Source organism: Talaromyces atroroseus (assembly GCF_001907595.1).
Source record: "Talaromyces atroroseus strain IBT 11181 chromosome Unknown scaffold_4, whole genome shotgun sequence".
NCBI lineage: Eukaryota > Fungi > Ascomycota > Eurotiomycetes > Eurotiales > Trichocomaceae > Talaromyces > Talaromyces atroroseus.
The window spans coordinates 1504993-1530717 of NW_017971436.1; the positions used below are offsets into that span (position 1 = coordinate 1504993).

Below are 25725 nucleotides of genomic sequence, written 5' to 3' on the forward strand. Positions count from 1 at the left end.
CATTAGAGATATTGACACCACTTGAATTTTGTCGGTCAGGATGAATAAAATACCAAAAATTACTTTTAGCTCAAAAGTTTGTTGAAGCTTTTCTTTTGGGGCTCTCCTTCACTCCTGACTGACAATTTTGGCCATCAATTTCTGGTATCCTTGATTGGTGGTACTACTCACTGGGTGATCGAAATCAACGACGTATGTCACGGCAATGTTCGCGGCAGCTGTTGCTCCAAATCCTTGCATGCTGTAGGCGATAGCAGCGCCAGCCAAAGAATGCCCCTGCCAAAATAGCAATGTTGAAGATTATTGACAAATGACCAAGTTCATGGAAATGAATAAAGACCAGTGCTACACTGGGCACAGGGCATCCAAAGCTGCGGTTAGAAAACCGCCGACTGCTCGCGACGCAAAAAGATTACCATACAATGTCGCAAAGTAGCTCCAAATGTTCCAAGAATTGTAGTAGTACAGAGGAAGAGAATCGAGAGGTTACACTAGGCGTTTCCCAGTTTTCCTTGCCATGAGCTTTTGAAATGAATATAAGCAATCGTTAGTGCAAGCGACTCCCATATAGACGAGACGAATTGGTAGCTACTTACCCAAAGCAAGGCTCCAAAACCCATTGCAAGCACATTCAGTGATGATGGCTACGGTACTAAGAAGGGAACAAAAAGAAGTGCCGCATCAGGTTGCAATACTTACTCGAATAACTAGCTTCTGTCGAAGATTCTCCAAACTGCTTAACGACTTCCTCGACTGCGGCAGTAAAAGCAGAGGAGTTCATAAACGGCAGAAACGTAAACCAGCAAAGTGCTTCTCCTATTGCGGCCAGTTCTAGATTATATTTATTATCAAATTACAGCCAAATCGTCTCTGTCGTGGGTAGGATCGCATTGTTAGCGGGTTGTTTGGGCATTCCTCGGCTGTGGGCGTAATATGACGTCTGACTTAGATGTTTTTCCCGTGATAATGTCTTCATTAGCAAACTCATAATGTAGGTAGTTGATTTTTTTAGCCATAGCAATGTCGATGAAACCGCGTGTGTAGGAAGGATTGAGCCTGCAGAGGTGCGTGCTAATGCTAGCCTCGAAGGAGCAAGCTTCCCCTTGATACTCCAAATTAATCTTTGTCTCACGGAGAAGCATATCGCCGCCGATTATGCAGCTAGCCGTTGCCAATTAGTATCGCCGGAGTCTTCTTTACCCCACGGGGGAATTTCCAGAGTGTGAAATGATTAGTTAAAAGGACAGCTATCACCCCACTTTTACCCCGGACAAGCTTAAATCCACCACGTGGAGGCTGCTTAGGCTGCTCAACACCCAGGACGGGGTTTTCCCGGAAATGGGCGGAAGAAGCCTTTTCCAGACCACTACCTTGTAGTAATAACCTAACTTCTGCGATGACCTCCTTGTTTGAATTTGTATCCTTTTCCACTTTTAGGCGGTCAGCCACGACGTCGAACAAGGTTACCGTCGCATTTGCAGCCCTATTGTATGACCGCTTCCAGCCATTGCAGTCAGGAGAAGGGCTACCCCGGAAAGAATCGATCTTAGTTCTCTTTCTCTGAATCATTTCAGAGATGTCTTTGACTGCATGGCTGGTGGGAAAGAGTTCGATGCATCCGAGCTTAGTCTAAGCGAATACATCTGCCGGTATGCAACTGGCGTCCGCGACTTCGTTGTCCCGTGTTTCTGTCCAGGGCATTTCGACACATATATATCGCATTGATCAGCAACAGTGTCAAAGAACGCAAGAATCTGAATGGCAAAAAGATTGGTGTGTCGCTCTACACCATGACCGCAGCAGTCTGGAATGGATCCGTTCTGTGCTCGAACAACATGGAGTCGATCTTGATAGCGTGCAGTGGTGCAAGGTTCTTTGATGAGCACCACATCATCTGGAAAACCAGCGCCGATGCCCTTGACAAAGCCCGTGAATATCATACAAAACGACAGTGGCAAGTCGCTAAGCTAGAGGATGATGATATTACTGCAATATTTGGAGTAGACCTTCCACCTTCTTTTCGCACAGCGGAACATGTGAAGAGATTATTTCCGGATTGAGAAGAAGTTGAAAAGACATGTTTTAAAGAAAGGCATCTTCCCCATAATGCACACTGTTGTCGTGAAGCGAGAGCTGGTGGGCAAGCATGCATGGCTTCCATCTAGCCTGTTTCGCGGTCTATATGATGCAAAGGAAGTTGCAAGGGTTCGGATGCGATCTCTCGACGTTTTGAGATATATCCTTCGGAGAGATACATGGGTTTACGGCATCGAGCCGAACCGCAAAACACTTGAGGCGCTTGTAGATGCTTTGTATGACCAAGCAATAATAAGTAGCAAGCCGAGCCTCGAGAATCTGTTCGCTCCGATTCGGGGCCAAGATTGGAACTGGCTGGGGGACAACGGGCCCAAAGGCTTCACGCTGATTTGCCCTGGTAGTCATCCCTAGCTTATATGGTAGTTTATACATGCCTACTATGTAGTCGAGGGCTACTGCCTGTCATACAAGACGTGTAGGTTGGTTAAGATCTACCTATGTACGTACGTATCTAATTTTATACATACCTTCGCCATTGAATTCATCCCTACCAATGTGGTTCATGTAGCAATAAACATCAAGTGCCACCAAACGAAGCCAACACTGCAAATACTGCAGTCCGCAGGATTGGCCATGGATTGGACTTCCAACTCATCAGAAAGGCTGCTTTTTCTTGATTTATTCGGGTCACTGGCTCGATCTTCGATATGCTTAGGAATCTTAAGTTTACTTCCTAGGCCCGCCAGACCGTGAAGGACAAACGTTTTGCGAACTGGATTTCTCCAAAAAGGGGAGATGTCGTTGGATAGTTGAGTCTTTCACCGTGTTGGTCTCTCCGTACCTAGGTAGACTTGATAGTGACTCTTAGCCAATAAAAGTTGTCAGGTATGAGTCGGGAAAGCATGTCCTGTGCACCCTCGCATTATCCGTTTGGCTGATAAAAATCACCATTGACGGATTGGAACTTGGAGAAAATAGTTGGGCCATTGTATGAGTCCTTGGCACACGTGATGAAAATGTTCCAAAATGCGCCTTCTCGGACAATGTCGTCCTCCCTCGTGGATCCTGGCATACTACTACTCGCCCAGGATTTCTTCATGAAGCTTTAGCTCGCAATGTTATAACCTATATCCGCTATCTTCACAAGAGCAGGTTTTTGGGAGCCTGGCCATTATGCTTTGACTGCCAAATGATTGATGGACATAAAACGTGAATTCCGAGTGGGAAATGGGGAACCGTGCCGAGCTGTGGTTCAGGAAATTAATGCCCATAGACAGAGGAACCACGCTTCTATCTCCTAGGAGCCCCTAGCATAGACCTTGGAGGTCAGAGATGCTCCTAGAAGCCTTCAACCATGCTCCGGGGACGCGCATGCCAAGCTTCTAAATACAGAATTTGAGTTTATCCAACTCTGTACATAGTCTAGGCCGAGCTGCTTGGTCAACAGCACACCATCCCAAATGGTCAATCAGTAGATCATCAAGCATAGTTTGGAGGTGAGCACTAAAACGGGAAAGGCCACAAGCGACAAGAAAACGTATGCGCGTTTTGTATTAATAATAGTATCAGGGCAATGACGGCGAAGACACTTGACGGATCATAGGCAGTATTGTGTAGTCTTAGGTAGTATTACTTGTTAGTAAAATTAGTAGCACAACCCTAGAAAAAAGGGAGAGAAAGAGAGAGAACCATGATGGACAATCGAACTATTGATGGTCCCTTCCTTTCTGCTTCGGAGGCAACCAAATAGTACCTCCTGAAAGCGTGGACCGGGAGCGTGGGTGCTGAACATATGTAGGAAGAGCTAGTAGTCGCAAGTCGATAAATAATTGACGATGGTAGAGAAAAAAAAGCAAGGGTGGTGAGATGTGATATGTCGCGGCCCGCGTCAGGTGACCGGCGACACCCTATTGGTCCTTTTCGCGGTCTCGTTGCAAGAAGAGACGAGGTGGATTTTCTGAGACTATGGGGTAATAGAGCACCATATCACAAGATCAATCACCAAAAAGCAAGCAACAGCACATGCATTGCGATGCGATGCGATTACGGCTCTTGTTGATTGACGCCCGTTCCTGTGTATGGAGAATTGCGAGTCTGGCTTACGTAGATTTCGCCACAGCGTGTTCTGCATTGTTTTTCGGTTTTGTATGTTTTGCTAGGCGAGCGTCGGGCAGTGCTAGGTTCTAACAACAAGACAGTACGTATGCCACAGGCAGATATCCCGTGGAGATTATGGATAAGGGAGGATGGACGATAGTCGAATCTAATCGATAGACGATAAGTCGCAGCAGGAGGGAAAGAGAGGGAAGAAAAAAAAAAAAAAAAAAACACGTCAGATAAATAAATGCCAAAACGAGTAAGCAGCGCGTCCAGAACTAAACAACATCTGGCCCAAAGCGGGAAGGCGGCCCCACGTCAACAACAACGCGCGCATCTGAGCGCGTGAGGGTGCGCCTTCCCTCTTGGAAGTTGGACCGCGCCTGCTCCCACCACCAACCAGTCGCCGCTCGCTCCTTCCACGCTCGACACCAGTCAGGTCAGCAGTTGCCAGTTTGAACTTTGCCAGTGCCTGCCCAACCTACACCTCCGTACACACCTCGACGACTCCTCTTATCATATTTATTCTCTCGCGCGCGCATCCATCCCCTCACCGACTCCTCGACATCCATCCTCAGAAGCAACTTGCATTACTCTTACCAGCTCGCTTCGCTTCCTGCCTCACTTATATTTAATCATCGTCTGTCTCGCCCGCCATCCGACATCGAAACCCGTTCTCGACCTTTTACTCACCTTCATACATACGTACATTCCAGCCCAGATCTGCATTCCAGCCGTCTCCCACACCTGAGTGAGACATCCTTCGCATTCCAAGCGTACTCGGATCGCCTTCTTTTTTGTTTTGAGGTCATACCTCCTTTGGAACATTCCCCAACCCGGAGAATCGAACGCTTGGCGAATCGGTCCAATCTCGTGTTTCACCCCAGGCGCGTGCCTGTTATCGGAGGGAGGGGAAGAAACATTGGTGATCCAGGAGCACACATCGGACGACGTCAGAAGGTGCCAGTCAATCGATTTAGGGGGGTATCAGGGGCTCTGGAATTCCTCCTAATGACCTAATGCTTCAACGCGACTGGATCGTGGCACAGCACAAGTCCTTCGTATTCAACCACATTCCAACCGCCATTTCGCTTCCTCGACCCTTGACACCGTCCACACAGCCACCCAGCACACCCATAGGGACTGTTGTTTTCTGTGGGCGTGGCAAGTGTAGACACTTGAAATTGTCCAAGTGGCATTTGAATAATCACAAAGGCTACTATAAACCATCAAAGAGAAAATAGGCAGGGGTGGCACAATAAACTAACCTTTCGTCCCCCCAATATTCTCACTCTTGGTTGAGACAATAAGCAAGGGGAAAGGAAGAACAAAAGAATAAAAACAAGTCTTGGTTCTGAATATCGTCCACTATTGCGGGCTAAGTCAAATTTATTTTCCGCCCAGCATTCCTCAAAAGCATGGTCGCAACATTTTCACCACACCGGGATGCCGGAGGCACCCTGCATCTCCCATCACCTACTGGAATTCATCATGTGGATGCCAGCTCAGCAATAAGGCAGCTCCGGCGGTCTTTGTCGCGCTCTCCTTCAAAGAGTTCTGACTTCCGTTTCTTGTCGCGGTCTCACTCCCAAACCCCAAACACGCCATTTATTTCATCGCCTTTGTCGCCATCACGTCGCGGTAACCTGTTTTTTGTCCCAGCGACTACATCGCACGTCTCACCATTTACTGCATCAGTACCAGCGAAATCTACAGCATCGACTCTAACCACAACTGCTACAACTTCGTCTGCAACCCCTGTAGCGATCCCCTTCCCTCCAAGCGCCAAGATCAGTCGCCCAGTAATGCGCAGGACTGGTTCGCTACCCAATGCACGCTCTCGTACCTCTCCAAAAAGTCCCTCAAAAAGAGTTTTGAATGTGTCTAGTGACCAGGGGAATGCGACAGCTGCACCCCCCATTGCTAGTCCATTTATTGAAAACGAAAACCGCGTCCAAGAAGATAGTACAACATCAGAAAATTTCCAACCCTTCTCAACCGATCTATCTCCAGAAAACATTAACACCAATTTCGCGTTAAAACCAAGCCTTGGTCGCATTGAGAAGCGACGAAGCGGTAACTTTGGGTCCCTGGGTTCAGCAGTTAGCCCTTTAAAAAGAACTGACGGGGCAATGAACCTCGATCAAAACGAATTTGCAAGTCCGTCAGCAAAACGCCGCAGCCTGCAGTACATTAGTGGAGTGTCCGATTTTAGCATCTTTGACGCAACAGACAACTCTCAATCGTCTAACGACATCTCAAACAACATGGTTCGTGAAACTGAAACACAGCCTTTTGCGTTCTCCAGTCTTCCCGGAGGCAATTTTGCAACTATTCCAAAACGCTCTTCATCGCTGCGTCGTTCAACACTTCAGCAACGAGGTGAACGGCCACTCTTCAGTCGCTCGCGCCTGATGAATGTTGACTACCCTGATTCTCCTCCGAAGAGTCCAATTGCTGCAATGCGCCACCGCCCATCTTTGGATAGCAGTCTCTCTTCATCCATCCCCTTTCGCGACAACTTATTCACCCCGCAACCACGACCTGCGTCAAGCAACCCACTTTTCGCAAATGTTCAGCATGGGATGGCCAATTCAACTCCGCATGCGGCGCATCCCCTGTCCCGCACCATCACCCAATCTTCTTCTAGTTCTAGTCTAGCTGATGATTCTCCAACTCACGAACCCATCCATAAGAGCGATCGTCCAAGACCTATCTTCAACTTTTCCAAATCTCTTCCAGTGGGCACTACCAGACCCGAGCCCCAGCGTCAATTTACTAGAGAAGATTCCAATGCTTCAACGGACTCTTTTGCCACGCCAGATAACTATCGACAGGCTAAGCCATACGCTGCTGCATTCATGTCAACTGGGTTAATATCAAAGAAGAACCGCAATGCAGAGGATTCACAGAGCTCGTTCGGCGCTTCTACTAAGAATATGCCAGACACTCCGTGTAAGCGGTCTACAACCTTCCTTCCATCTGCTCAAAAGGCGCTACCCGTGCGACCCGTTTCACGCCCGAAGTTAGTCCGTCAGCCATTCCTGGCACCTTCCACTCCTTCTCAGCATGCGGTTCCAGCTTCAGGCCCATTCTCTCGGGGCAATGGTGTATTGAGTAATGTATTCAACCGACCCTACCACTCTCGACGAGACAGTTTTGTAAGTATTGATGGGGACGATGGTTCAATTTCTCAATCACCCTCGGCTCGCCATGGTAGTCAACAATCAAACGAGTCAGATTTCCCTCCAACCCCAACAAAGCAAACTCCCGCCACCCATGAAATTTTACCTGGCTCTCTTCGTGGCACTCCTCTTGGAGAAACGTCTATCAAAGTGCCAATTGATGCTCAAGAAGCAACCACTCCTTGCACTCCCAAGGACAGCATATTCCCTCCAGACCCCAGTGGGCTATCAATTTCTGCTCCCAACGAGCCTGCTCTAAGCCTAGACGATCTCAATGCATCCACCATAACTTTTCCTGCTACGCCTACTGCATCGCGCGACTACTTTGCGCCCACTGGCAAGCGGAAGAGTATGTCCCTGGGTGGATTCAATGCTATGGATGTGGACACTAGCTTGACGACCCGTTTTGACAAGGTAGAGCTCATTGGTACTGGAGAGTTTTCGCAGGTATATCGGGTTTCCAATCCTCCCGAGACCTCGCAATATAAGTCGATCTTTTCGTTACCATCAGCTGGTTGTAACTCACCGTCAGCCTTATCCGAACGTGTCTGGGCCGTTAAGAAGTCAAAACAAGCTTTCGGTGGCCCCAAGGACCGCACTCGTCGAATGAGAGAAGCGGAAATCCTTAGAGCACTAGCCCATTCAGATCACGTCATTTCTTTTATTGACCATTGGGAAGATAGAGGACACCTCTATATTCAGACCGAATATTGTGAGGAGGGAAGTCTAGACGTGTTTCTTGCTCAAGTTGGACTCAAAGCCAGGCTTGATGACTTTAGAATTTGGAAGATACTTCTGGAGTTATCACAGGTATGTTTTGAAATTCTTTATCGTTATAACATACTTATACAAAATGGCAGGGTTTGAAACACATTCATGATTCGGGCTTCATTCACCTCGATCTTAAACCGGCCAATGTATTGATTACCTTCGAAGGGGTACTCAAGATTGGTGATTTTGGCATGGCTACAACTTGGCCTGCGGAGAAGCACATAGAAGGCGAGGGCGATCGAGAGTACATGGGTCCAGAGGTCTTAATGGGCATGTACGATAAACCCGCCGACATCTTTGCCCTTGGCCTTATCATATTCGAGATTGCTGGAAATGTTGAGCTTCCCGACAACGGATTGTCGTGGCAGAAGCTCCGCAACGGCGATATCAGCGACGTTCCCAGTCTGACTTGGAGCTCGGAAACAAGCATACTACGTGATGCTTCGGGGAACCCCCTATTTGAAGGTTTCTCTTTTGATGAACTTTGCCATTCTGACCCCGCGTTCGAAGATTCGGGTATTGACTTTACAGGGTCTCGTTTACCTAAGCCACATCACCTTACACGAAGCGGAGAGCTGGTCGAACCTCCTAGCTTCATGGTAGATGCGAACCACGAAGATGCTTTGGATAAACTTGTTCGCTGGATGATTTCTCCAGATCCTTCCCAACGGCCTACCGCTGATCATCTTCTGCAAGCACATGGAATTCAATGGGCCATGACACGTCGCCGGGCTGGGGCTACCGTTTTTGAAGGAAACTGGGGTCCGGCTGACGAAATCCTCCAAGAGGATGCAGAGATGATTGATGTTTGAAAAACTAAGAATGGTAGTGAGAATCGTACTTTATACCATGGATGCGGCGTTTTTTCGGAGTCATGTTTGGCGGCGGTTTTGTATTACGATCGACTACCTTGCTACACGCTAGCGAAGGCTTTTTTTTCTATTGGCGCATTAAGTGATGCAGTCAGTTCAATTTACCACAAATTAGCGTGGTGTGCAGAGATGGCGCTAGTTTTTTTGAGGTTATATTTCTTTGGAAAGTTTCCCGGTCTTTGTTCCATCTCTCGAGCGTTTTTGTGGTTACTTTATTTTTGTGTCTAGGTATTAGCCTCATCTTGTTCTCTCGATATCCCTATCCGCATGATATTGTTATCATCGGTCTACTCATATATTCCCTTTGTCTTGTGTGTGTCTATGTACGTGCGTGTGTGACTGTTCTTTTGCATTGGATAGCCCTGGTTTTACAAAGCGCTTGGGTTGGTTCCCTTGGAAGAAACGAAACTAATGACGGAAATGATGAATACTCCTGTCTAATTGATCTTAACTTACGACCATCTTGTTCTCGTTCGTTTGTTTGCACCCATGTACAGTATGTCTTGCCGTATACAATTCCATATTGGAGGTATTAAATTGCTACTCAGTCTGGTGCAGCACATGCTGTAGTGACAAGCTACATTCCAACCAACATCAGTGATATGATATAATGTCTCAGCAATTAAATGTGGCAACGCTCTGTAGGTATGTAGTTACAAGACGGTTGGAGAGTTAGGGCTGATTTGCCACCCATCGTTGAACGGTTGAAGCGGAGATGTCAGGAAAGTCTTGGCATCGACTTCCACCCGGCGACGGCACGTTCACTTTTTTCTTTTGGACATACATTCATGCCAGTAATTCATTTTCAAACCTACTCAGTTCTTGTATCATTTTTTATTACTTCCAGTTGATAGCGGTCGCCTGTCCTGGAACGTTACATGCTTCATATTACAAATTAAAAGCTAGCTCACGGACTAGCTTAGCCGTCGCAAGCAAGCGGCCCTGCTTTCAATAAAATCTCGCTCTAATCCGAACAAACCTTGCTGGAGAGAAAAAGAACGAAAGGAAAGGTAAAATGGATACTCGCACCTTTGTCTCCGACTCCCTCCTCCACTTCACAGGGGCGTCCGACCCGACAATTGTCGACTTTGTCATTGCTACCGCGAGCGATGCGAAATCGGCGGGTGTACTACGAGACAAACTTATACCGTTTTTAGAGGGAGGCGATGAACATGGCATTGACGCGTTTTGCGCCGATCTTTACGGGCGAGTGGGTTCTGGTGCTGGTGCTGGGAAACGACAACGTTCTAATACCGCGGCCGAGTCATCGTCAAGGAAAAGATACCAATTAGTTGAAATGGGGGATGATGATGCAGATCTAGCATATACGAGTACAAGTCGGGAACAATCAGATAAGCGCAGACGCAACAAGGGGAAAGGAGATGGTGGTAGCGCGCGCAGTCGTTGGGAGAACGAGGACGAAGACTCTGAACAGCAACTACAACGCAATCGACGGCGCGAGAAAGATGCGAGCAGTAGTAGTAGAAAGAGGGATCGAAGTCGAGATGCCGATGACCGTTCCCGCCGTTCGCGGAAGCTTCGCAGAAGAGGAGATGGTAATGACGATTTTGAGGATCGCTGGGGTGATGAAGAGATACCCGAGGAAGAACTACACAATGAGGAGGAGGAGGAGAATGAAGCGATGGAATTACCGGCGAAACGCACTCGGCTGGAAGATGGTTCGGCATCGCCTCGATCGGCATCGGACATGGATGAAGGTGCCCGGGCGGAACGAGATCGTCTGCGCGACTTGAAGGAGCGTGATGAGTTTGCGAAACGGTTGGCGGAGAAAGAACATTCCAAGTCGAAGAAAAAGATAGTTGAAGATCGCACTCGCCGGGCCGGTGACTCAAGTCGTCGTGCTTTGGCAGACGACGCCGAGGCCAGAAATGCAGCTATGTCGGATCTTCGGTTGCGGTCTAGGCAGGAATATTTGAAGAAGCGAGAAGTGGAACGAATCGCACTTCTCCGGAGGCAGGTCGCGGAGGAGAGCATGGAATTACGTGAAAACCCTACTCTTACTCGCCGAGAGAAGGAAGAATTCGCAAGGAACCGCGAAGTTCTTCGCATAGCAGAGGAACGACTCCGTATCGATGATCACCGCGATGGCTATATGATGCCCGAGGACTATATCACGGAGAAAGGCAAGATTGATCGGAAGAAGAAAGAGGAAGCTTTATACAAGCGATATGTCGATCGCGATGAGCAAGGTCAGGAACGGTTTGTCACGGAACAGGAGGAATGGGAGCGCGAGCAAACAGCCAAAGCAAAAGCACAGATCTCGCGAGCCGAGTTTGTGGACGAGGGAGATTACGAATACGTATTTGACGATGCGCAAAAGATCAATTTTATCATGGATTCCAAGCTTGAGGGCGATAGAAAGCCATTGACCAAAGAGCAACGGATGCTACAGCAGCAGTTGGATGCGGCCGAAAAGAAAGCGGCATCTATTGAAGAAACGCGGAAGAGCCTTCCTATATATCAGTTCCGAGATGAAATCATTCAAGCCGTGCATGATCATCAGGTGCTCATCATTGTTGGAGAGACCGGTTCTGGGAAGACCACGCAGATCCCCCAGTATCTACACGAGGCGGGCTATACGAAAAATGGTATGAAAATTGGTTGCACACAACCACGACGAGTGGCTGCCATGAGTGTTGCTTCTCGAGTAGCAGAGGAGATGGGAGTGAAGATAGGCAACGAAGTTGGCTATGCCATTCGGTTTGAAGACAACACTAGTGACAAAACCGTTCTAAAGTACATGACGGACGGTATGCTTCTACGAGAGCTCCTTACAGAGCCCGATCTGAGTGCATATTCTTGCCTTATGATCGATGAAGCTCACGAACGTACACTCAGTACAGACATAGCCTGTGGACTGCTAAAAGATATCGCCAAAGCACGACCGGACTTGAAGCTTCTCATTTCTTCGGCGACGATGGATGCCCAAAAGTTTCAAAAGTATTTCAACGACGCACCTATTTTCAACATCCCTGGCCGCCGATACCCTGTCGACATTCATTACACTTCCCAGCCGGAAGCTAACTTCCTTGCTGCTGCTATAACTACGGTCTTCCAGATCCACATCACACAAGGGCCCGGTGATATCCTGGTGTTCCTGACGGGTCAGGAAGAAATTGAAGCAGCGGAACAAAGTCTTCAAGAAACGGCGCGCAAGCTGGGCGGCAAGGTGCCTGAAATGATCATCGCTCCGATTTATGCAAATCTGCCATCGGAGTTACAGACGAAAATCTTCGAGCCTACGCCTCCGGGAGCAAGGAAGGTTGTCCTTGCAACGAACATCGCCGAGACTTCTCTGACTATTGACGGTATAGTATATGTTATTGACCCAGGGTTTGTCAAGGAAAATGTGTTCAATCCTCGCACTGGCATGGAAAGTTTGGTGGTTACCCCGTGCTCGCGAGCATCTGCGGGCCAGCGAGCAGGGCGCGCGGGACGTGTTGGTCCGGGCAAATGTTTCCGGTTATACACCAAATGGGCATATCACAACGAGTTGGAGGAGAACACGACACCGGAGATACAGCGTACGAACCTTAGCAGCGTCATACTCATGCTCAAGGCTCTGGGCATCGATCAGCTGCTTGATTTCGACTTTATGGACCCTCCTCCTGCCGAGACCATCATCCGCGCATTGGAACAGCTCTATGCATTAGGCGCACTCAATGACCGTGGCGAGCTTACTAAGGTTGGAAGACAAATGGCAGAATTTCCCACGGACCCGATGCTGGCCAAGTCCATCCTGGCAGCTGATAAGTACGGATGTGTGGAAGAGGTGCTCTCGATCATTTCGATGCTTGGCGAGGCGAGCGCTCTTTTCTACCGGCCCAAGGATAAAAAGATCCACGCGGACAGCGCTCGAGCACGATTCACAATCAAAGAGGGCGGCGACCATCTCTCGCTGCTCAACATCTGGAATCAATGGGTCGACTCGGACTTCAGCTACGTCTGGGCCCGCGAGAATTTCCTGCAACAACGCAGCCTGACACGGGCGCGCGATGTCCGCGACCAGCTTGCAAAGCTGTGTGATCGCGTCGAAGTCACGGTCTCATCGGCGGGGGCCAACAATATCATCCCGATCCAGAAAGCGATCACCGCGGGATTTTTCCCGAATGCGGCGCGTCTGCAGCGCGGTGGTGATAGTTACCGGACTTTGAAGCAGGGACAAACTGTCTACTTGCATCCGTCGAGCACGCTCTTTGAGGTCAATCCGAAGTGGGTTATTTATCACGAGCTGGTGCTTACGAGCAAAGAGTGTATGTACAAACAATGCCACCTCATCCTTTTGCGCGTCATACTAACACAGTGAAAAACAGACATGCGCAACATAATGCCCTTGCAAGATATATGGCTCCTGGAGGCAGCTCCACATTATCACAAGAAGAAGGATTTGGAGACGCTGGGTTTGGATAAGAAGGTACCTAGAGGGGAGGGTGCGGCTGGAGAGAGAAGCAAGATGTAACTATATAACTAACTACTTACTAACTTATACCTTGAGTTTGTTTATATGGAGGGGCTTATATTGGTGGCTTGGCACACATAGACTGACTAGCCCGCTTAAGTACGGACCCAGCAAGGACAACAGCCAATCAACAGCGAGGTATTAGTATGCTATGCGCGGAGTCATTGCCGAACCTCGGCATGCCACCTCATTCAACATCTACATAACTCAAGTTACCTTTAGTTGATATTATTATAATATTATTCCACCCTACACATATCTCTGCGCCGAATCTCAAGGCATCTATTTTTTCAAGAAAAGAAAAGAAAAGAGAGACAAGTATGCGTCCCGTGTCCCGTCTACAGCGTACCCGAGACCTAACTAACCTGCTCGACAGTTCAGTTCCCATTCCAAAAATTAAATAAAAAATGTCCAAACAATTCACCCCGGCCGACGTGGCAACCCACAACACCGCCGACAACGGCCTCTATATCATTATTGACAACAGCGTCTTTGACGTGACCAAGTTCATCGACGAGCATCCTGGCGGCAGTAAGATCCTCAAGCGGGTTGCGGGCAAGGACGCGACCAAGCAGTTTTGGAAGGTTTGTCTTTCTTCTTCTTCTTCTTCTTCTTCTTTTTTCTTCTTCTGCACCGTTCAAAGAGCCAGGGCTGATTTCTCATGGTGTGCATAGTACCATAATGAATCCGTTTTGAAAAAGTATGCGCCCAAGCTGAAGGTTGGTGAAGTCAAGGATGCGGCCAAGCTGTGATGGACTGCGAGCAAATGAAGAGCATTCTGAGGATTGGGTGCATTCTTTAAGTAGTTAGTTAAGTTAGCTAGTTACATTTGATATTGGTTTAGAGTCAGCGGCCTCGGAGAAAATGTAACCCAGGGTTGGTTCCAAGGCGGCTAGCCATTTTCTCTCCCGCAGGCAATGCTTGGCATGGCCCAGTTCGCCAAGACTTCCTCCTCCACCTTGAATTGTCACTTCTTATATTCGTCTCGCTCCTTCGTCTACATCAGAAACCAACAATCCTCGCGTGGATTCGGTTTCTCACTCCGCGACGGCGATTTTCTCTGCAACATGAATACTGCAGTCACGTCGTCTAGGGTCCTCCCAGCAAGAACTCCAAGGTAACCTCGATCCCTGTACAAAATCATGAGCATAGGGACCTTGCGGGCAAGGCGTAACCCAATCACGCATCGCATGGCATCTACCTTTTTCTCAAAGGTACTTATTGTGGACAGATTACCTAAGTATTACTGCTACTCCTACAAGGTACGAAGGTGGGGGGAACTGAAAAAATAATAATAAAAAAAATGAAAGAAACTGAAATCCTCGACTTAGGGCTAGCCCAAGTCATGTACGTTCACAAGGTCCTCATGCACGTTATTAGCCCGCCACATGGATGAAAATATCTACGCCTCGACAGAGACACCAACACATATAAAGAGGGCGTTCTCGTCCCTGCAAGTAACAGAATCGATCATCGCCTTTCCTATCATTTCTCTTCCCATTCTGAAGCATTCCCGATCCCATTATGGCATCCTCAAGCTTCGATCCGACCAATGTCAACCTCAACACGGCCAGCATGGCCGACGTGGTCTGCTACATGAACGGCGACGGCAATGACTACAACGGACACCTGGGAGCGCGTATCTCCTCTGTCTTTGTCATCCTCTTCTGCTCGACCGCAGCGACTCTGTTCCCCTATGTCGCGCGTCAGCTGCCCCGCCTGAAGATCCCTGTGCATGTCTACCTCTTTGCGCGCTACTTTGGTACCGGTGTCATTCTAGCAACCGCGTTTGTGCATCTGCTTGATCCAGCATACAGTGAAATCGGCCCTGCTTCCTGTGTTGGTCTGACTGGCAACTGGGCTCTGTACTCTTGGCCCCCAGCCATTGTCCTGACATCTGTTGTCTGCATCTTCCTGCTGGACTTTGCTGCTGAGCTCTACGTTGAATCCAAGTATGGCATCGGCAACAGCTTCGCCAACGGGGGTGGCCGACCCTCGTTTGTCCAGCAACATGACCATTCTTCCATTCTTCCTGGCGCAGATCTCAACAACGGCGGTAACAACAACAAAGACGCCGCCGACGCCGCCACCGGCCCCAAACCCGAAACCACCCTCAAGAACTGGGACACGTACAGCAGCGACCTAGATTCTGAAAGCGCCGAGCGTTCCTTCAAGCAGCAAATAGCCGCCTTCATCATCCTTGAGTTTGGTATCATGGTCCACTCTGTAGTCATCGGACTGAACCTGGGCGTCGCAGGCGACGAGTTCTCAACTCTTTACCCCGTCCTGGTATTCCATCAGAGCTTCGAGGGTCTCGGTATCGGTGCGCGTATGTCTGCCATCCCATTCAAGAAAGGTAGCTGGTTGCCTTACCTCTTCGGTGCGGTGTATGGTCTCACAACGCCCATCTCCATCGCCATCGGTATCGGTCTGCGAACAACCTACAACCCTAACTCGAACACAGCTAACATTGTGTCTGGTATTCTGGACTCCATCTCCGCCGGTATCCTGACTTACACCGCTTTGGTGGAGTTGTTGGCTAGGGACTTCTTGTTTGACCCATGCAGAACTAACGACAGACGTCGTCTGGCTTTCATGGTCATTTGCACGGTTTTGGGAGCAGGTATCATGGCGCTTTTGGGTAAATGGGCGTAAACTTGTATGCCCGCCCAGGTCATACATTACCGGCCATCATGCTGTGCTGTGCTGTCGGTCAATGAACGCAATGCAGTCACTCAAGATATAGATATCTACATTCAAAATGTTTTGCTATGTACTATTATCATAGTACTACTATTTCTACTTTCTACTTCTATTACTACTACTTTCATAGATTTAATCTACACATGACTATACACACCCCACATATAGAGCTTCTATCTCTAAACCCTTGGATGAAATTTTTTCTTTCTTTTTTTGGGGGGCGCTGCTCAATAAAAGGCAAGAATCAACCCCTCTTCATAGCAACAGTCTTGCAAATCCCCTTACCACCATACCGCGCCAGATCAAGCGGAAAAACTTCAACTTCACGCCACCCAAACTTGGTGTACAACGGATACCCAGCATCCGTAGCTTCGAGAAAGGCCTCCTTCAGACCCAGAGCATCGGCATCGTCCAATCCTCGCTGGAGCATTTTGCCGCCGATGCCGAGACCTTGGTACTCTGGGTGGATTGCCAGGACGGCAAGTACTGTTTCTCCCTCATATGTTTAATATACAGAAACAACAATTGGAGACCCCGGGGGTGACTATACGTACAAGCAAAAGTCTTCCCGCCCATGTGCTTCGTGCGCAAACGTTCCAATCCACCGAAGAATTCATTGCAGGCCGTGGGATTCGCGGCCGATTCCCATGGCAAATCCTTCCAGGTGTTGTGTATTGGGAAGGGAGTGGTAAAGAATTTCCATGATGCAAAGCCTACTATTTTCCCTCCTTCTTCTCCTTCTTGAAGAACAGCTTTGTACGTCCGATTCTCCGGATTAGATGTAAGCTTCTCTGCAATCTCACGGGCACGAATGGCGTCTTTCTCAGCGCTGGGTGCGCCGAACATTATTCGTCCCAGGGTCGGTGATGGGATTTTTTCTCCTTCATTCTTGGCGAGACGAGCAGGGGGAGGAGCGTCAAAGGCAAGGGATTCTATCTGTGCGAGAGATAGAGTGTCGCGTTCAGTGGCTGGCAGCACTGATATGGCGTATTTTGGTGGCATTGTCTGCTGCTTCTTGGTGTGTATATATTTTCCTTGGACGCAAGTCTTTGTGAAATTTTTGGCGGATGATGATGATGACACATAGAAAAGTACGGCGGGACGGAAGGAAAATCCAGCAAACTGCAAACCACCCACAGCTGTATATAAATGATTTATCATATTCGATCCCAGGCAGCAACTACGTGAAGTGATTGTAAGTAGCATGCAGTCAGTGATTGATTAAGTTGTGGCCACGCTAACTCATTCCGTTCGCCGACGAGTACTATCAATGGTAGTATTTTTAAAAAAAAAAATTTTCAAATGGCATCCTTGAAGAACTAGAAAGCCTTTTACCTTAGGCTGTTCGCCATATCCTAGATATGCAAGCAGATATAGAACCAATTATACAGGGGCGTGCCAGGTATGTAACGGAAGGAGACAATTCTCATAATGTGGCGACCTTAGAGTTCATGATCACTACACACAGATCTTGTTGAAATGTTATTTCAGTGTTCATACGTTATAGGCTTGGCTGTAGATTCAAAAAAAAAAAATATAACTCGATTCAAATGGTATCATAAAAGGACTAACTAAAACATTGTGCCGGTGCTGACTGGCAATATTCCCTGGCTCCATGTGGAACGGCAATAGAAGTAAATATGAATAAATAAAGAAAAATAAAAGGATAGTCAGGGGGGAAATATTTTACAGAAAGAGAGTGAATTGTTAAAACCCATGGAACATTTCATCATTCCGATAATGAATCTCACTGCCATCTTCCGATCTGGCGAAGTCGAGGTCGTTGCCTGCATGCCATTGGACATTATTCTCGCGCTTGCGAGAAGCAGCAGCCCGGTTGCGTTGGTTAGTACGATATCGAGGCAGTTCGACATGATCAATGAACGCCTCCATGCGCATCGTGCCCACGGGGTCAAACAGGCCGCCATTCACGATACTCGACGTCGGTCCGCTGGCTTCAGATGTCCGGCGACTGACGCTGCTGCGCCCGCTGATCAGCCCCGGTGCACCTGAGGAAGAGGGCGCATAGAGATCGGACGACGCAGCGGTGATTGCACTATAGTTCGAGGGCAGTGTTGCATGACTAGAGAAACTGCGAAACGCAGCCGTCAAAGGAGCTTTGGGTGCAGTGTTGCTGCGTTTCCGTGTATGTCCTGAGTATCTGGGAATAGTTGGTGGGTCTGCTGCATCCATAATCGGGTCAAGATCGAGTCCCGCGCCAGATGTATATTCCGGAGCCAGGGCGGAATGGTCGGTGAAAGAGCGTTTACTAGGCTGCGGCCGAGGTTTCCCCTTGGCTACTCTTATCGAGTCACGTATAGGATTACGGCGCAGAGTGGCTGCTGGAGGCCGCGCCGCTGGGTATTCTTCCTGCGGAACGGGTGGGAATGAGGCTAGGTCATTGATGCCGGAGTGACTCAAGAAAACCAGAGCTCTTAGCCATACATAATGGCGATCTAGCGACAGTGCCGTGAATTTCAGAGCACGTTGAGGAGTAAGGATAAGGATCGACCGGTTGAATTGACTCTGCGGGTCTCCCCCTTTCGGGAGAGGCGTATCGTCTTTGACATCAAGCACAGATTGGATTATGACTAGTATTCTTATTAGTTACGCCATTGACCCTCTGAGAAAAGTAACACTGAAGGGGAAAAAAAAAAATTACTTACGTTTACGCCCGTTCTTACCCAACAGAGCAGGACCGCTGGTTGGCTGCTTGCTGCTCCACATAACAGCTCGCTCGTACGGTGCGAGCCATACCCATCTCTTGTGCCGAACTCCAGTGCCTGTAATACCTGCCGAGACCTCTTCGGTGCTCTTTCCAGCCTCCATTGTGTCTTTATTATCTGACATACCGAACGATTTTCGTCGACGAACGTACTTGTACATCCACTCGCCCACCATGGTTTGCGCAATAGCATCGACGACGCTAGTCGATTGTCCATAATCCGAAACGGGCTCTTCTATTGTATGCGATTGGGTCTGAGACCGAATCGAGTCAGGGCGGCTCGACGGGATTCTTCGTGCGCTTCGCCTCGGGCGGTATATGACGGCTTCATCCGTTGTTGGCATTGGAGGTAGTGGAGGCGGGAGTTGCGGGCTATCAGGAGTATAAGAAGAATGTGACATTCCAGAAGCAGTAGTAGACGTGGGAGGTGGCGATCGACTGCTTGCCCGGTCCTGTTGGTTCTTTGGCACTGTTGCGGCAGATCGAACTTTGCGTAATGTCGGCTGTCTCGTGATGCGTCTAGATTTCCGTCTAGATGAGAAACTGTTTCCGTCACTGTAAGGCGTCGGACTCTGATTGCTGTCACTATAAGTTGGAGTTGGTACATTTCTAGAGCTGAGCCGCACCGGAACAGGGAATGGCGGAGGCCGTGCCGCTCCAGTAGAGGCACTATCAATGCTAGGGTCGCTCGGACTTCGTGGACGATTTCTCTGATGCGCTGCAGCGCCATTGGAAATCAGAGCCGTTCGCCGTATATCAGGTTGCTTCGACCCAGAAGCATTCTTCGAGTTGAGTGTAGATCTTCGTCCAGAGTTGGTTCCATTCTGCATAGTCGAGGGCAGATCGATATCAAACTCATCTTCTTCTCGGAGAGGATCGTTGCCCAGACCCATGCGATTAACCATCTTACCTGACCGTAATGTGTATGAAGCCATGGGACGGCTGTACATCTCATCATCGCTGAATACGTCAGGTAATTCGGGCAAGGGGCCTGGTAATTCATCATCGTCCAACGAGTCAAATCCTGCAAACAAGCTACTTGATCGGAAAGGTCGACGTATATCGGATGCATCGTCTTCTGCTAGAGGACCATTATCATTGTTTCCGGGATAAGCTTGGACCAGGTCCATCTGTTTGGTGCTCTTATCCTTATACGTTGGCTCCGAACGCAAAAGTGGCCTATGGGGAGAACGCGGGGGAGGTGAGATAAAGGGCATTGAGAGATTGTCTATATCCGTCTTCTCTGTAGGAAGTTCGATAATTGCGGACGGAAGGAGGCTCGCCGGGAGTTTGATTGGTCGCTGATCGATTCTTATCTCCTCCGTTTGCATAGCAACAGATCGCAAGCTGTGGGACAGTTCAAAATCGGTCTGACATGAAATGCTCTTGGTGTGCGGGGGCAAGACAACGCTGGTTCGTGGTGAGGTAGGTTCTGATCCTGGAGGAATGATTGTTATCATTGGCACAGTAGAACTGTATTCGATTGCAGTTGCAACTTCATGTATTTCATCATACTCTTCCTCCTCTTCCTCTTCCTCAGGTTCTGCCTCGGTCTGAGTAGACGTAGAAGCCATGGGGACTCTGACAGACTCCTCTGTGGGCTCTTTCATCTCAATAGGCTCAGGGACTGAAGGAACGAGGATTTGGTCGGTTTGGCACGATGTAGATACCATTTCCACGACTGTTGTTTCAACTGCACTATCTACCATTTGAGGAAGCACACTCTGGGTGTTTGCGGGGTCATGTTCTGGCGTCTCGATAACGTTCTGGGGCTCACTCGGTGGCAGAGAAGGAGATGGGGGCGGTGTGTATTGGATGCCCACGTCGCGATATTCTACTCGTCGCTTGACTTCAACAGGCTCATCCGCAGGAGTGGATTCGTCTAAATGTAAGAGTTCCTTTGCGCCCTTGATAGAAGAGGCATCCATCGACAAACCTAGTATCCTCCGTGCTTTCATTGACATGTTGAAAGACGATTGAGACGCGACTGACGTGCGTCGCTCCTCCATCGACTCATCTAGGAGATCAATGTAATCGTCTTCCTCGTCTTCGTCAAATGCCAATTCATCCGCCAAGTTGAGGCCGTCTGCTTTCGGGCCACTTGCATTGACGAAACTCATGGACGAATATCGGCCGCTGTTCAAAGGCTCTCCGTCATATGTGCTAGCACTGGTTGTACTAGCTCGGCGTCTGTCAAAGGCGCTGCTGGAGCGAATACTTGCACTATCCATAGTAGTGTTGTCTTTCGTAGTGTCATCATCACCTTCGTGCGTCTTCTGAAAGCTCCCTGCAGCTTGCGCCGCTGCGACTTCGTTCAAGACAGCTCTGAGTCGGTTTTCAACTACATGCACCTTCCGCTCCCAGTTCCTCTTTTCTGTACCCCATGCTTGCCGATCTCGTTCCCAGAGCATCTGTGACCTCTCAACTTCCTCCTCTTGAGACTTTAGTTTCTTCTGGGTCTGTTCCAATCGTTTTCGAACATCGGCAATGTTCTCAACAGCGTCGTCACGCTCCTTGGCTATTTCACTGATTGCTGAAAAACTGCCCCCTTCAAGTAGCTGCATTTGCTTTTTGAGGGAACGGTTCTCTCTGGTGTATTTGGCGACGTTCTCATGCAGGGTGTCATTTTCGTTCTGTGACTCGTCAAGTCTCGTCTCTAACTTGACAATTTCTTTGCTTTTGCTCTCGAGGTCCCTCCTCAGGGACAGGATTTCAGAAACCAGATTGGCGTGAAGCGTGGGAGTGAACCGACGCGGGTCAAAGGCCGAAAAGGCGTCATCCCCGACATTGTCGTCGGGCCCAATGTCGCGGTCATCTTCACCTGGAGAAAATGATTGAAGCGGCGAAGACGATACCTGGTCAACAGAAGAATTGCTCCGGCGACGATAAGAAGCCCTAGAGGGAGCTTGGAAGGGCACCGGTGGCGGCGAAGTGAACGGCCCCGTGTCCATAGTGTAGCAGTGTCCTTCGCCAGTGGATGTCACTACTTCTATTCGGCGATGATAATTATTATAATAACATGTCGTCCAGCGTCGGGTTGGTTTCGAGGGGCGGTTCACATAGGTCCAGCCTGGTTTTTCGACTTCGGCGGCAATAAAGCTAGGCCGTAATCAAATGGTCAAGTTTAGGGAACTCCCTTATAAAACGGGGGCAGAGAGAAACGACCAGCGATATTCGACCTCCGTCACGTAAAGGAAAGAAAAGGAAAAAGGAAAACTGCGATGCGCATACATGAACAATTAGCGTAGCTCTTCTCAGTAGTTATTGTTGACAATGCCTGAGGGCTTTGGTCTTACCTAATTAACGAATGGGAATGAACGAAATCGGGACTCTCTGCGACACTTGCCACAGTTTAAAGCATACTGCACTGCACTGCACCGTGGAAAAAGATAAGCTTGTGAGAGGCTTGGAAAGGAAAGACAATGATAGAATGGCCGAGCCCACGAGAGAAGTCGATCTGGACTAGGTTAAGGAGAAACCGTGAAACGTCAAGCAACGAGCTCTCTCTCCAAAGGAGTGGAAATGAGTGAACGCCTCACCCCACGCAGCAGCGTAGACATGTTTGGAGAACGGACCAGTTTCTCAAGGTTTTTGAGAGTCGTTCAGCTAACGGTGGGTCGGTGCCTTAGCCTGAAATGCGAGATGGGGCTTACATGACGCTTCTGAAGTAATATCGAGCTCTGGTGGGTATGGTTTAAGGTAGTCTGGGTGCTCAGTGCTGCAGTGCTGAGTGGGCACCTTACGGAGTACAGGTTCGAGCCATTCTGAAAAGGAGAGTAGTACGGTTAGGAAATACCAACAGGGTGTTAGTATTACCCACTTAAGCTCGAGGCAAGGTACTCCTTTTCTTTTTTTTTTTTTTTTTTTCTCTTCTCTCCCGTTGCTTTTTTTCCCTTCCTGCAGCAGTTATTTCTTTTGACATCATGCCCGCGGACAGCCCCCCTCACGCAAATAATTAGACGACGACGAATCAGTTCGAATGGGGGATCCGCAACGGCACTCGAGCAAGGCGAATTGATTGGATTGGGGAAGTGCACAAAATTCGTAGACGTGCAAGCTAGATGATTTAGCACGGTCTGCTCATAAACATAACCATCGCAGTGGCGGCGCTGAGCCTAAGCTAGTTAGCATCGGCTGGTTAGTTCAATTGCATTGACACCCGCAAGTCGCAAGGGTGTTCGTGTCACCAGCAGCCAGGCCAGGCTGTCTTCCCTTTGTCTCTCTGGTTCTGTCTTTTCTTCATTCCTCCTCCCTGCAATTCTCATCGCAATTGCCGTCGAATGCTTTACAGCGCAAGGCATACTCGCCAGCGTAGGCATCAACAATGACTTTGTCGGGACGGCTCGGCACGCAGCACTTGGCTAATGAAACCGCGACAGAAAAGGGACTCGTGCATATTATGGATCGGGTTGCCCGTCGAGCCAATTGTAGCACGTACTAAATTGAAAGCGCGTATTTCCTCCGTCGTCCCCGGCGAGACGGCGTGGTTTTCGCGATGCAGGCGATGGCACGGACACCGTTGCAATCACACGGATTCGCAAGGGTTGGCACGACGCACGTTGAAAGATTAATAGTATCGTTATTATCAGTTGGTTGGGTAACTTGGATGTATCGGGATTGAATAAGTGCTTCGAAGAGAGCGCATGTTGTTTGTGTGGATGTTTCGGGGTTGACACTTGAAACTGGCGATCGGCGAGGCAGGAGCGACGGCACGCGCCCTTTTGGGAAAGCGCAACGGACGGCCGTTCTTTCTTCTTTCTTATCTCTCTGCTGCTTGGTTGCTTTATTGCGGGCACTATCATATTGTCATGTGACTACAGAATACTAACTATTGCCATTGTTGTTTATTATTCTCGCGATGATCAAACACCTCGGCAGATTTCGACGATCGCTCACAGAACGAGGTGCTGGCAAAAGGGGCGATCTGCTAACTTGACTACGGATAATCGAGCTAGATCGGTCTGGAATACACCCCCGTATTGCTTCTGTGAGACCGGAGGCCCTACCGAGCAGGGGTGATGCAAGGAGTACGGCCGAGATACGTATCATATGTACGTGGTACACGACTGCCACGAGCCGTTTGACAGACACGGCTCTAATATTCGCTTGGCTGTTGCACATACGACGTACGAACTTGGAAAATGGACATTGCAAGCCAACTTGAAATATACTCCGTACAGGCCATACACCATGATCATTTGCGCAACCGGGAAGGTTACTCACTCACATCCAGCCCGGCGTACTCGTCACATACCTCGATCAATGCATTCTGCGTGCCCGGTTCCTTGAAAGCCCAGCCGTAGTCAGCCTCATAAGACCACTCCATCAAACACATCAAACAACAAATAGATAAACAAACTCACCGTCGCACTGTGTCCCGCATCCGCAATCCAGATCAACCGCGACTCTGGCCATGCTGTATGCAAGTCCCAAGCATTCTGTGGCGGGCAGACAAGATCATATCGACCTTGGACTATGGTTGCTATAGCCAACCCGCCCCCCATCATTAGCTCCCGACCCAGGTAGCTTCTTGAGCAGCAGTAGTAGTAGAGAGTGGGAAGTATACCAGGAATATGCCTCATCGCATCAATATTCTCCTTCTTGAGGATCTGCCCCTCCTCCAACCACGCTCCATTCGCCTCATAAAGCGCCTCGAGCGTCGCATGCCCAAGCACCCATTGTTCATCCTTCAGCTTCTCAAATACCGACGGTGCATGCGTAAGCGCCCCGATCGTCAATTCCCATCGATTCCATTCCCGGGCCGCAGCAAGTCTTGCTTCCTGCTTATCCGGATCCGAAGAAGTGCAAAGTATATACTTGCTATAACTTTCCGCGGGATTCTGCCTCTCGGATTCAGGCAGAAAATCGACAAAGCGCTGGTACGCCTCTGGGTACATGCGCGCTGCGCCATCTTTCCCTCGCGCCCATTCGCACTCGCTCTTCCGAACAGTGAATATGCCCCGAAGCACGAGTGAGCCAACCCTCTCGGGATACTGCTGGGCATAGAGCAGCGCAAGCGTTGACCCCCAAGAGCCGCCGAAGACAAGGTGCCATTTTGCGATCTTGAGGTGACTGCGTAGTGACTCGATGTCGTTGAGGAGGTGGTGTGTAGTGTTTTCGCGCAGCTCGCAAGAAGGAAGCGAGCGGCCGGCGCCGCGCTGGTCGAAGAGGACAACGCGGTAGAGGTCCGGGTTGAAATATTTGGCGTTGGAGGACGAGGTGCTGCCGCCTGGGCCGCCGTGTAGGAAGATCACTTCATGCAGTCAGATTGTGTTGTGTAATTGGATTAGGTAGGTTAGGTCGTATACACACCTGGCTTCCCATCCTCTTTGCCATACTGTTCGTAGTGTAGTTTGTGGATAGGGCCGACTGCCAAATAGCCCCTGTCAAACGCAGGTTGGTGAGCGTATTCCCGCGATTCGACTTGGTTACTTGTCATTATGTCTATATTACACACACTGTCGTCCGAGAATGTTATTTATTTACACCCCTCTTTGTGAGAGGGGGAGGAAGGGGAGAAATATTCCATCTTGTCTAGTTATTTTATCAAGATAGCTCTGAGTCATCGATACGCAGGGTTGCAACCAACAACTCCACTTTGCCGTAACTAGACTGGGCCACTATTTCATTAGAAGATATATACTCTAACTCACTTTATGTACGATATGGTATGGCGCGATTCCCGTGAATTGATAGTGCAATACGATGGTACTAAGGAGTTGTTTTAGGGCTACGCGTCATGTGCCCTTGAAACCTAGAAACAACTAGGCCGGCCTACGACATGAAATAATTCAAGCTAATACCTTTAGGCAAACCCAAAATCACTTTATTTTGATTAATGATGATCGTAAAACG

The 25725-nt window shown here is 49.0% G+C and overlaps 7 protein-coding genes across 7 annotated transcripts; 4 read left to right on the top strand and 3 right to left on the bottom strand.

Moving 5' to 3' along the window:
- Positions 1-108: 108 nt before the first annotated feature.
- UA08_04404 (hypothetical protein) lies at positions 109-1569 on the bottom strand (the record flags this gene model as incomplete). The annotated part of the gene is made up of 4 exons (XM_020266723.1): positions 109-276; positions 422-522; positions 700-831; positions 1266-1569. The coding sequence occupies 4 exons, from the start codon at positions 1567-1569 to the stop codon at positions 109-111; spliced, it is 705 nt and encodes a 234-aa protein (XP_020120571.1).
- Positions 1570-5552: 3983 nt separating this feature from the next.
- On the top strand, positions 5553-8902 carry UA08_04405 (hypothetical protein; the record flags this gene model as incomplete). The annotated part of the gene is made up of 2 exons (XM_020266724.1): positions 5553-8129; positions 8180-8902. 2 exons carry the CDS (start codon positions 5553-5555, stop codon positions 8900-8902), a joined length of 3300 nt encoding a protein of 1099 aa, XP_020120572.1.
- A 1075-nt stretch (positions 8903-9977) lies between these two features.
- Positions 9978-13442, top strand: UA08_04406 (Pre-mRNA-splicing factor ATP-dependent RNA helicase-like protein cdc28; the record flags this gene model as incomplete). The annotated part of the gene is made up of 2 exons (XM_020266725.1): positions 9978-13236; positions 13297-13442. The coding sequence occupies 2 exons, from the start codon at positions 9978-9980 to the stop codon at positions 13440-13442; spliced, it is 3405 nt and encodes a 1134-aa protein (XP_020120573.1).
- Positions 13443-13849: 407 nt separating this feature from the next.
- On the top strand, positions 13850-14194 carry UA08_04407 (putative cytochrome b5; the record flags this gene model as incomplete). The annotated part of the gene is made up of 2 exons (XM_020266726.1): positions 13850-14026; positions 14117-14194. The coding sequence occupies 2 exons, from the start codon at positions 13850-13852 to the stop codon at positions 14192-14194; spliced, it is 255 nt and encodes an 84-aa protein (XP_020120574.1).
- A 772-nt stretch (positions 14195-14966) lies between these two features.
- UA08_04408 (Zinc-regulated transporter 1) lies at positions 14967-16097 on the top strand (the record flags this gene model as incomplete). The annotated part of the gene is made up of 1 exon (XM_020266727.1): positions 14967-16097. The coding sequence occupies one exon, from the start codon at positions 14967-14969 to the stop codon at positions 16095-16097; it is 1131 nt and encodes a 376-aa protein (XP_020120457.1).
- Positions 16098-16389: 292 nt separating this feature from the next.
- UA08_04409 (hypothetical protein) lies at positions 16390-21821 on the bottom strand (the record flags this gene model as incomplete). Its single annotated transcript, XM_020266728.1, has 6 exons — positions 16390-16631; positions 16700-17284; positions 17388-17409; positions 17481-17500; positions 17897-18736; positions 18812-21821. The coding sequence occupies 6 exons, from the start codon at positions 21819-21821 to the stop codon at positions 16390-16392; spliced, it is 4719 nt and encodes a 1572-aa protein (XP_020120680.1).
- Positions 21822-24085: 2264 nt separating this feature from the next.
- On the bottom strand, positions 24086-25309 carry UA08_04410 (hypothetical protein; the record flags this gene model as incomplete). The annotated part of the gene is made up of 3 exons (XM_020266730.1): positions 24086-24154; positions 24234-25123; positions 25183-25309. 3 exons carry the CDS (start codon positions 25307-25309, stop codon positions 24086-24088), a joined length of 1086 nt encoding a protein of 361 aa, XP_020120681.1.
- Between the last annotated feature and the right edge of the window lie 416 nt (positions 25310-25725).